An 11,923-nucleotide genomic window follows, 5' to 3' on the forward strand; every position below is an offset into this window, starting at 1 on the left:
CCCGACACAGGGGGAACAGATTTTCACAGGGGAACAGAATTTCTCACAAGACCTGTAATAACTCTGACATCACTGTAAATCCCAGTTAATGTAGTAATAACACACTAACACATAGTTAATGTATAACTCCTGCTGTAATAAAGGACGGTAACATGACTTAATGGTTATAATAAGGTCAAAACGCAGTAATGCACCACAAATTACCTGCCAAATGGTAATAACATAGCACAACACAGTAATAAAGTTACAGACAATAATAATTCAGTGAAGATAGTCAGAGATCCCATAACGGATTCCAATTCACCCCAATCCTTCCAGTAATATAGACAGACTCAAAGTCGGCTTAATCTGTTCCAATTTTCCTAGGCAAGTTTATCAAGTATTTGACTTTGCAGAAGTTCCTCATACCAAAATATGTGAAGAAACATTAACTTTTGAATGTTTTTCTCACTTATTATTATTATTATTATTCAGTAATTATTACATTCATATCGTGCCTTGCTATTTTAATCAGGCATGAGTTCTTTTCTGGTCAGAAACTTTTCCATTTCAGCAAAGCAGCCTGACAGCTAATAAGAAAGACATGAGCATGGAAAATAACATTTCAATGTTATTTTAACTTCTATTTTACATTAACAATAAAAAAACAGGTTAAATTTGATGATAAAAATTATAATTATGATCCAAAATATTATTAGAGTAACTTTTTTATGTTTTTCCTCTCATCTTCCCTCCATCTTTCTGAGCCCCCTATTTCCCCCGGTGCTTTTATCACTGTTTTCTTGTGTTGGTTAATAGTTTAATGCACCATTCATTGCTTTCCATTAGCACAGTCTGCTGGAAACTGCTTCTGAAAATATTTTTGGTGAAACCAACAGTTTTCTAACTTTTAAACAACTTCATGAGAGGATCGGTAGGAAAGACATGACCATCTCTATCTGAGGGCTCCACAAGATGTTACCACCAGTGCCTAGCTTAACTTTTGAAAGTGAAACTAGAAAACAAAAAACCCTGTGACAGGAGTCAGGAGGAAGGACAAGTTATCTGTATTTTATCATTTTAATGATTAGTCCATGAACAATTCATGACTGTCACTTTAATAAAAAAAATATTGATTTATTTTATTTTGACTCAATGTATTTTACTTTGTGATTTTTATTATTATTATTGTTTTTATTATTATTATTTTGGTTTAATTTAAGCTAGTTTTGTTTGGACTGACAAGCTGACAAGAACCTCCGCAACTATGTACGTCACTTCCTGTTTCTCATCAGGGGCGTGCCTTATATGCATTGTTGGACGCTCATTGGTTGAGCGCGAAATTTCAAACGTAACAGGAACAGAGGCAGCAACAGGAATTGTTATTGTAGTTAAAGTGCTTATAACAATTAGAAATTTACACAGTAATATAATCTCTATTTATCCATAAGGTGAATATATTAATAGTGAGCCAAGTTTTAGCCCGAGTTGAGATGGATATCGCTTCGTATTTACGGTAAAAACGTTAGTCCGAGTTAGCCTCCTGTAGCTAATACCAGTTATTAGCTATATTTTGGACGCTGGGCTTTCCTCCTTAACGTTGTCTCCATATTTCCTCTTATTTAGGTGTTTTGAAGAAAGTTTGGCCTCCTACAGCGGAGACGACCCGCTGGCTCCGTGGGACAGGTAAATGGTTCCGCTAATTCTGCTGTTTTAATCCGAACATTATGATTTAAGACGTATAAATGAGCTTGAGTTCAAAATCAAATTGTCTTCAGTTTTGAATACCATTTTGTCTGTTCTGATGAGTTAATTCAGCCGCTAAGAAGTCTCCTCTGATTTTTGTGGAACAATTTGGAATCTTGACAGCTTTAACCAAGAGGTGGATAAAATGGGTCTTAGAAACTGGAAAAGATGTAACAAATTTCTGAAAAATAATTATTTTATTTATCATATAGGACATTTTTCTTTATTTCAGTGAAGGTTTTGAGGTAGCCCTGATTTTAATTCAGTCTTGAACATATTTATAGAAACAGACACATCCATGAAATCTCAACAACAAAAACACAAAATGAAACCAAAAATATAACCCAATTTCAATATTATAATGCAAGTTTGTTCTCTCAGAAGCCAATAAACTTTAATTTTGTAATGACCGCTCAACAGTAGAATTGGAAGACATTTTAAATAACCAAAATAAAACACAATAACCTAAACCAGAAATAAAACCACATACAGCCAAACCACAAATAAAATGAATTATGATGTCTCTGGGGAAAAATTGTATTAGAAAATATTAATCATCTGAATTGAAATGAAGGTCATGTTAATTTATCAAGCAATTAACTCATTGTTTGTTGCTACAGGCTAAGGAAGTTCAAATGACATTACAAGTTCACATAAATACAGTAAAGAATATGAAGAAGACTAATGAATACATACAAATTCAGTTGAACAAAATATTTGCCTGCTGCCCCAGAGAAACGTTGCTTGCTTTGTTTTTGACTTTTCTGTTCCTGTAGGTTTGTGGACTTCCTGGAGCAGAGGCAGCCAGCAGGGGGCAGCAGTGAGATGTCGCTGGTGTTTGACGCGCTGGTCCAGAGATTCCTCAACGTGGATCAATATGCCAACGACGTCCGCTACGTCAACTACTGCATCAGATGTGTAAGTCAGACTCATTGTTCCGGCGCTGAGCAGCAGGACCGAACCGCTCATCCTGATTGGTTCGAGTTTCTTAGAGCTAACTAGAACTAGTTACAGCTAGTTTCCTCAAACAGCGAGAGTGTCCTTTAAGTTTGCTGATGGAGAAACATGGAGGTGTGATTTGGTGAGTTTTAGGTTAGCTTGGTGAATCTGAATGTTTTCATTAAAATCCAACCAGAAGTTTATTAATCAGAATTGATTCATCCTTACTTAATTAGCTCCTTTCTTTCTTGGTTCCCTACTTCATTCCTTCTTTCCTCCCTTGTTTGTATTTTCTTTTAAATCTTGTAAAGCACTTTGTATTGCCTTGTTGCTGAAAATATGCTATAAAAACAAGATTACCTTTACCTTACTTCTTTGTTCCACCCTTGTTTCCTTGTTTCCTTCCTTCTTTAGTATCTCAGTCTTCTGCAGATTTAATTGAATCAGGTTTTCAGTGATGAAGGTCTGGTACTGTTGTCATCCCTGACGCTGGAAGCTGCGTTGCATTGCTCAGGTTTCCATGGAAACCGTGTCTTCCAGGCCAGTTACTGCGCGGACCCCGCCACCCTGTACGCTCACGTCTTCAGTCGCGGCGTCGGCAGCAGGACGGCGGCTCTGTACCTGGCCTGGGCTCGGCACTTTGAGCAGAAGGGAATGAAGGATCAGGCTGACGCCGTTTACCTGAAGGCTCTGGAGAACCAGGCGCAGCCGGCGGACACGCTGCTCCATGAGTACAGGTGAGTACAGCTAACGCGCTAAACCAACAGTGTTTGTAGAAGAAGCTAATGCTAAAGCGCTACTAACATGGCATTAAGGGAAGTTAATGCTAAAGCGCTAACCTTAAAAGGCATATTTCCTTTAAAGACGACAAGTCTTGAGCACAAATTTAATTTTAAGCTGAAAATTAGCTCTGCTGTTAGCATATTAGCAGATTAGCGGAGGTTTGGCGAGTGTAGTTTATGCTGACTGTGAAGTGTGACCTGCAGGCAGTTCCAGAGCAGAACCAGAACCGAGCCTCCAGCGTCGGGTGAGAGTCTGTCGACCCGATTCTCTCATGATACCATGTTGGATCAGCTGCTGATTCTTCCTGTGTCTCATTGGACAGGAGCCCGAGTCCCTCTGCAGAACTCCCAGCTGACCAATCAGATGTCTCCCCAGAAAAAGGTTCCGGTCTGTTACGTTTTGCAACCGTTGCACCAGTATGACCCACTAAACCTCTGGTTCTGTCCAGGCCGCCGCTGGCTCTCCATCCAAACTGCCTCTGAGAAGAACCGTCACGACGTAAGTCCTCTGAGCTCGTTAGTCCTCTGAGCTCGTTAGTCCTCTGAGCTGTTAGTCCTCTGAGCTCGTTAGTCCTCTGAGCTCGTTAGTCCTCTGAGCTCGTTAGTCCTCTGAGCTCGTTAGTCCTCTGAGCTCGTTAGTCCTGGTCTTAACGAGGTGTCTGCTCACCTGTGGTGCTGTCCGCAGCGCGTCCCGCGCCGAGACGTCGGGGATGCAACGTCCCAGTCAGGATGCCGCCACCCGGACGGTCTCCGAGTACAGCGAGGACGCGTTGGTCCGCGACGGCGCCGAGTTCTGCTTCGAAGAGGTCCGGGCCGAGAAATACTTCAGGAAGATCCGGGAGAGGCAGGAGCGGGAGCGGAGGGAGAACAGTAAGAACCCGGCGTTCCCTGAGACAGGAAGTGACCTGGTTCTCCCTGAGACAGGAAGTGACCCGTTCTGGTGTTGTCCTTGCAGTGCAGCAGCAGCTGTGGCAGCAGGAGCAGGAGGTGCAGAGGCTGCAGAGCATGCTGCAGCAGGTCAACCAGGGCCTGGAGGCCTGCGGAGGATCTCACTGCGCAACGCTGCAGGTCACCATGGAGACGGAGCAATGGCCGCCTTTCTGTCCTTCTTTCTCTCTGTCTTCTAATTTTCTATTCCTTTCTCTCTCTGTCTCATCATGTGACCTTTGACCCAGGTAACCCGGTGATGTTTCCCCTCCAGGCCTCCATCTTCTCCTCCTCCTCTCGTTCCCGTCGCTCCGTCGGCCTGAGGCTTCACTCCGACCTCAGCCTGATCCAGGAGGCTGCCGGTACCGGTTCTGGTTCTGAGGCGACCCGCCCACCCCCGGTCCTGTCCGACTGCGGCGGCGCAGCAGAACCTCAGGCTCCCGGGTCATCAGCCCAGAGGAACCCGGACGAGCTCGGCGCGGCGCCGCTGTGAGTACCTGACGACCTCCGGAGGGGAAACTCACACGACTTCCTTAAACTCTCTGACCCTCCATATTTCCCATCAGGCATTGCGGTCTGGTACCAGAACCTGAGGAGAAGCTGGATGGTGAGTCTTCATTGCCCTCCTCCTTCTTCCTGCTCTTCATCCTCATCCTCATCTTCTTCATCGTTCCAGTGTCTCAGGGAGGAGCAGCCAACTTCTCCCACGTCACGCCCAACTCCTCTCTGGGCTTCGTCCAGGCCACGCCCTCCAGGGCCCTGCCGTCGCCCACCGTCAACACGCGGGAGGCCCTGGGTGAGAGCCCGCTCCTCCGGTCCTGGTTCTGGTTCTGTTCTCTCTAGGCGTCATCATGTTCTGGTTCTGGTTCTGACCCGGTTCTCTCTAGGCGTCATCATGGACATGTTCCAGGCTCCGACCTTCCTGGACGAGCCGTTCCAGGGAGCCTCCATGCTGCACCGGGCCGCTGCTGAGCCCGACCCGGACCTGGAGACCGGCGGTAAACGTTCTGGATCTGTAGAACTGCAGGCTGGTTCTGGTTAGCCGGGTTCTGACCCGTTCTCTCCTTCCCTGGTCACAGTGGTCCCGCTGGTACTGGAGCCGCCGGCCTCCGCCCCGTTCACCATCTTCCAGGACTATGAAGACAAAGAGAACGGCAGGTAAACCTTCCTCCTCTTCCTCATCATCAGAGCCTCCTTAAAGAGACAGTAACGTCCTTGTTCCCTTCCTTAGTTCCTTTCCTTCTGCTTTTCTTTCTGTTTTTATCTTTTTTGTTCTTGATTTTCTTCCTCCATCTTTGAACTTTCTCTGCAGCTGGAACGATTCTTGCTCCTCCTGTTTCAGTTTTGGACATTTATCATCTGTAACCATGGTAACACATGGACTGATTTGATGTTTTTGTTTCCTTCAGCGCCGCGGTTCTGTTTGAGCGGTCCAAACCGGCCAGGGCTCTGACAGAACTCAGTGGGCCGAGGGCGGACAGACCCAACGTGAGTTTCGGACGGTTGTTAGGAATCTCCAGTGGTTCTGGTCCAGCTGGTGCTGGCGGTTGTCGGGCTGAATCCCTGTCCGTGTCCACCAGGAGGCGCCGTCGGAGCTGATCCCAGACGAGAGCACCATGTGGGGCGCGCGCTACAACTCGCTGGCCGCCTGCCCCAACAGCACCACCGACTTCGCCCCGCTGGCCCAGTTCGTCTCCACGCCGTTCGCTCACAAAACGCCGCTCAGCGGCTGCTTCTTCCTGGCTGAAGGTACGAGCAGAGGCTCCGCCTCCTCCGCCTCCATGATGCTTCACTGGATGAGGTTCTGATTCTGATGTTCCTGCAGAGAATAACGGAGACGGCGATGACGAAAACGTCTTCATCAGACGACAGACGAAAAAGCTCAGGTGAGCCGACTTCAGGCCAACATGGGGTCACAACTAATTCAGTCACTAATTCTAATGGACTGAACTAATGAACCGCTTTACAGTCACATTCATTCATTCATTCGCACTCAAACACTCACACATTCATACGCCGACGCCCAGATCGGTGGCAGTTTGGGGTTGAGTCCCTTGGCGACTTGAGGCTGGAATCGAACCTTCAACCTTCCGACTGACTGAAGGGCCACAGTCGCCCCTTCTTTTAAAGAGTCGCTAGATTAGTTGCTATTTTTTTTTTTTTATAGTCGGTGGATTTGTTGTTACTCACCTGTTTTCAAAAACAAATTACTAGATTTATCACGAGTCACTTTTTTTAAAAGTAGGTAGTTGTCATATGCCTCTTTTTAATTTTTTTAGGTTTCTAGATTTGTCACTAAATTTGCTAAATATGTCAACAAAGTTGCTAAATTGGTGTCTGTACTTCACCTTGGCCTGTCCACCGTCCCGCTTGGCTGTTTTTTTCAGAGTTTACCTGTTCAAAGGTGAAAGTATTCTGACTATAGGCGTTGTACCAAGTTTCACCACATGGTGGCGGTGCACGAGCAATGAAGTGTCTAATGCCAGGTGGCTAGCGTCAAACAAGCGCATGAATATGATTCACAGACAGTTTTTATCAGCTAATATTTGTTCTTCCACCAACCAGTCGTATGTAGTCGATGTTTTGAGAGACAAATAACTGTCCTGTTTTGTTAGCATTTTGGCGCTAGCATGCTAGTTGCTTCTCTAGCTTAGCAGCTACGTGAAGTAAAGAAGCTGTGTATTATTGGTATGAAGTGATTGGTTGGTTCTCCCTCAGCCCCATCATGGAGCAGAGTCCAGCTGATGACGCGGCGGCGGCTGGCGCTCCGCTGCTGCCGCCCTCAGCGCGGCAGGGGACCATCATGGCCGACGGCTTCGCCTCCTCCTGCCTCAGCATGACGCAGCCGCCGCCGCCCGCCCTGCTCTCCTTCAGGGACCAGACGCTCTGCACGGCCGAGGCCTCTGGGGCCGCCGGCTGGGAGACGAACGCCAGCCCTCCGCAGAACCCGCTCAGGCCTATCAGAGAACCGTTTCAGATCCTGGAGGACCCAGAGAGGCCCGGCAGCCCAGAACCGGACCAGAACCGGCTCGGTGACGTTCCCATGAGCCCGCAGTGCGCCCCCAAGGCCTCAGCGGAGCCGGACCTGGACGCCTTCCTGAGTCCCTGCCGACCTGGTTCGGCCTGCACCACCAGAACCCGGGACGTCCCCATGAGCCCGGCGGCGCCCGGCGACCTCCAGCTGGTGTCCGACCCCTGGGACCCCGACCGGATCTCTGAGCTGCTGTCCCGGCTCCGCCCACCGCTGACCTCTCACCCCTGCTGCTACAGCTGGCCCTGCGCCGTCCCCAGCATCGGCCCCAAGAAGACCCTCAGCATGGGTAGGACCAGCAGGGTCAGAGGTCACAGCCTGAACCGCTCGCATAACAAACTTTAATGAGTCAAACCAACATAAGTAGCAAATAAACAGCTGAAAAGTGTGGCATGCACCTGAATTCACGCCCTGATGTTTTTAGGGTGAAAGAGTTCCTGCTGGTATCAAATTAAGGAGCTCTGGTCTGATCTGGTTGGCTCACACCTAACACGGCGGTGGCAGCATCATGCTGTGGGAAGAATGATGGAGCTAAAACCAGGATATTATGGTTTAGATCAAAGCAGAATGGCCTAGTCAAAGATCTGATTTTGACTAAGAATTTGCAGAAGGACATGAAAGCTCAGTCTAACTGAGCCACAGATGATATAAACCCGCTCCACACTTTTCAGATTTTTAGCAGTAAATTATTAAACGTCGTTTTAATTTCCAGCTGACAGAAAATCTGTTAAATCTGATAAACAGGGGAGATGTGGAAACTTTGAGTAGGACCTTCTCAGACGTCCTGCTGTCTCTCGTCCTGCAGGATCGTCGTCCCTCAGGGTGGACGCCGTCCTCGGGCAGGGAGCCTTCGCCACGGTCTTCCAGGCCACCGACCCCGCGACCTCCAACAGGATGGTGCTGAAGGTCAGGAGGGGGGGGGCGCCGCACCACTTCCTGCTCTCCTTCCCTCTGTCCTTGCTTCCTTCTTTAGCTCATATTAGCTTTACTCACTTCCTTTTATTTCCTCCTTTCTATGTCATCACTTCCCGTCTTCCTCAGGTGCAGAAACCGGCCAATCCCTGGGAGTTTTACATCAACACCTGTCTGGACGCCCGCCTGCCTCCTTCTGTGCGCCACCTGTTTGGCAGCATCCGCTCCGCTCACCTGTTCTTGGATGGCAGCATCATGCTGGGGGAGCTGCACAACTACGGCACCCTGCTGGTGCGTACCGCCCCACGTGCTGCCCCAGCTACAGTTGTTTTCCTGCGGTAACGCTCCGTGTCGCCTCGGTAACGCTCCGCGTCGCCTCGGTAACGCTCCGCGTCGCCTCGGTAACGCTCCGTGAACGCTCCGTGAACGCTCCGCGTCGCCTCGGTAACGCTCCGCGTCGCCTCGGTAACGCTCCGCGTCGCCTCGGTAACGCTCCGTGAACGCTCCGTGTCGCCTCGGTAACGCTCCGCGTCGCCTCGGTGACGCTCCGCGTCGCCTCGGTGACGCTCCGCGTCGCCTCGGTAACGCTCTCTGTATTTGTTTTCTCGCCGCAGAACGCCGTTAACCTGTTCCGGGCGCAGAGCGACAGGGTGATGCCGCCGCCCCTCGTGCTTCACTTCGCCATCTGCATCCTGCACACCGTGGAGCAGCTGCACGCCGCGCGTATCGTCCACGCCGACATCAAACCTGACAACTTCCTGCTGGGAGAGAGGTGGGTCCGTCTGCTTGTTCTGGTTCTGGTTCTGGTTCCGGCCCGTCTGACGCCGTCGTCCCGCCCCTCCAGGTTCCTGGAGAACCGGAGCTTCGACGCGGACGGCGTGGACCACGGCCTCGTCCTCATCGACCTGGGTCAGAGCATCGACATGGCGCTGTTCCCAGAATGCACTGCGTTCACCGCCAGGTGTCTGACGTCCGGCTTCCAGTGCACAGAGATGCTGAGCGGGAAACCCTGGAGCTACCAGGTAGAGGGGCGGGGCTTGGAGAGGGGCGGGGCTTCGGTTGGACTCTGGGCCTGCCAGTAACAAACTAAAGGAGATTATTAAAAATCTAATTAATCAGTAATAAGAAATTAATGAAAAGTAAAAGTCAGAACTGGATGAACAAAATATATATATAAAAAATTTTTATATTTATTTTTTTAGTTTCATTTATTATATTTATTTATTGTTCTATTTCATTATTAGGTTTTATTTAATGATATAATATTGCTACAGTTAGGTTTGGTAAAACTTTCTCCATCAATTTATTAAGTATATTTATTATATGCATTTACATTATTTATATTTATTGATCATTTTAATCTTTAATTAGTTAACATTTATTTTGTATTTCATCACTTATTGGTGGGTTGGTAAATGTTTCAGTTTGTACTCATTTATTTATTAATGTAAAAAAATGTATGTATTCCTTAATAATTAATATTTTTATTTCTTAATATAATTATATGTTAATGAAACTGGACACATCTGATCACATTTCTATAATAATGCTTGATGAATCCACGGCACCGATTGGCTGAGCTGTGGTGGCCCGACCAATCAGAAGCAGAGCTTCCATGTTGAACAGCCAATGATCTTTGACCCTCAGAATGATTTCTGAACTCCATTAAAAAGTCAAAGCTGAATTATTGGCTGCAGATTAAATCTGGATCAGAGTGAACTCTGGGTTCAGGTCATCAGAACCACCAGAACCCGGACCAGGGTGTGAATACAAATCTGCTCTGTTTCCAGACGGATTATTTTGGGATTGCGGGAACCGTCTACTGCCTGCTGTTTGGGACCTACATGCAGGTTGTTAACGAGGGCGGCGTCTGGCAGACCAACGGCATCTTCAGACGGTAACCCGATCACCACCGGTCCCTCTGGATCCGGCCCGGTTCTCCCCCTAACCGCCTCCTCTCCCTCCAGGAAACCCCACGCCGACCTGTGGCTGGACTTCTTCCACACGCTGCTCAACGTGCCGGACTGCGGCGCTCTGCCCAGCCTGCAGGGCCTCCGGCGCCGGCTGGCCGCCGTCCTGCAGCAGCACTACAGCAGCAAGCTAGCCACGCTAAAGAGTCGCCTGGTGGTGCAGCTGCTGGAGAACCACCGGGCCCGCAGGTGATCCTGTGGAGAACCACTGGACCACACAGACTGGTTTCAGTTCATCACATCATCTGTAAATATATTATTTTTTATGGGCTTCATTTTGTAGAGCTGTGAAGTGATTCTTATGTTGTTAACAATAAAATGTGTTGGAGTCTTGTTGATTTTTGTGTTTCTGCTAAAAACGGACCTGAGTGGCAGCATATTGTCCCAATCCAGTTAAAATCGCAGAGGGAGACGTTTCAGGATTTCAGTTCTGATGGTTCTGGATCATAAAAAAACAAGATGATTGTAATATTTTAGCTCAGTCTCTCCCCACCTGGTCCTCATCCCCCCTGCTCTGCATGTTTCAGATGAGCCTCTAGTCCAGAACAGCTTATTCAAATGACTGCATGCCCATCAAGAGCTGCAGAAACCTGTTAATCACCCAGAGACACGATCCAGGTGTGTTGGACCAGGGAGACATTAAGAGCTGCAGGACTCCAGACCTCCAGGATCGCCCACCCCTGATGTAGCTCCTTCTAATGACTATGTTGCTTCAGCTTTAACTAATTACCATGATACAGCATTTTAGTGTTCACTACTACTAAAACTAATTTGGTTTAGCTGCTGATGAACAAACATTTTCAGAATTTTGTAGCACATTAATGACTATAGCACAGAGGTGGGCAGTCCTGGTCCTGGAGGTCCGAGTCCTGCAGCTCTTAATGTCTCCCTGGTCCAACACACCTGGATCCAGCAGCTGAATCTCCTCCTCAGTGCAGTCAGGTTCTCCAGAGTCCTGCTAACGACTCAGTATCTGACTCAGGTGTGTTGAAGTAGAGACACATCTATAAGTTACAGGAGACCACCTGGAGTGACCACCGGGCCTAAGCTATACCATTGTTGTGATTAGTGGACGCTAATGCTGAAGCGCTATACTGAGACGGTAATTAGGGGAAACTAACAATAAAGCATGATACTATTGTGGTATTGTGCTACATAGTAATTTAAATTCAAATTATATCTGTGCTTGAAAGCTTGCACATTTATTTTTAGTATTATAATTTACATTTCCTATCGTTTTCATAAATATTGAATTTGTTCATATCTTGTTCTGAGGCCTTTTCTTATAATTACAAGCTTTGGATCTCACAGTTGAGGCAACGCCTGTTATTTTTGTGCGTATGCCATGCACTTCTGTATGTTTTCTACTGTTTATTTTGTTCCTGTATGTTTACTGTGGAGAGGAAATGGAAATGTTCTAAATGTCAAAATAAAGGCATGAATTTAAATGTCTAACCAAAGAATTCTGAACAGACAAGAATCAAACTTTATTAAACTAAGTTTACAAATCAGCCAAGTAAATTAGCGCTTTAGAATTTATCTGGAAAAATAATTTAAGTGGAGCTAAATGTTTTCAAAGTTAGCCAAAGTACTAATTAAAGGATTAGTGGGAGCAAGGGCGTAGGAAGGAGTCTGTC

General features: G+C 47.3%; 1 protein-coding gene across 1 annotated transcript; it reads left to right on the forward strand.

The window, feature by feature from the left end:
• The first annotated feature begins 1,300 nt into the window (after positions 1-1,300).
• On the forward strand, positions 1,301-10,622 carry bub1 (BUB1 mitotic checkpoint serine/threonine kinase). Its single transcript, XM_015024951.1, has 24 exons — positions 1,301-1,495; positions 1,606-1,665; positions 2,502-2,643; positions 3,205-3,401; positions 3,651-3,691; positions 3,770-3,828; positions 3,896-3,945; positions 4,132-4,316; positions 4,402-4,514; positions 4,648-4,862; positions 4,940-4,980; positions 5,050-5,169; positions 5,261-5,371; positions 5,453-5,531; positions 5,783-5,861; positions 5,954-6,122; positions 6,199-6,259; positions 7,092-7,693; positions 8,210-8,310; positions 8,446-8,607; positions 8,931-9,088; positions 9,161-9,338; positions 10,107-10,213; positions 10,284-10,622. Exons 1-24 carry the CDS (start codon positions 1,473-1,475, stop codon positions 10,477-10,479), a joined length of 3,249 nt encoding a protein of 1,082 aa, XP_014880437.1. The 5' UTR covers positions 1,301-1,472; the 3' UTR covers positions 10,480-10,622.
• Positions 10,623-11,923: the final 1,301 nt, after the last annotated feature.

The sequence above is a fragment of the Poecilia latipinna genome, unplaced genomic scaffold (genome assembly GCF_001443285.1).
Source record: "Poecilia latipinna isolate Pla-1442-1.1 unplaced genomic scaffold, P_latipinna-1.0 Scaffold3885, whole genome shotgun sequence".
In the NCBI taxonomy this organism is placed as follows: Eukaryota; Metazoa; Chordata; class Actinopteri; order Cyprinodontiformes; family Poeciliidae; genus Poecilia; species Poecilia latipinna.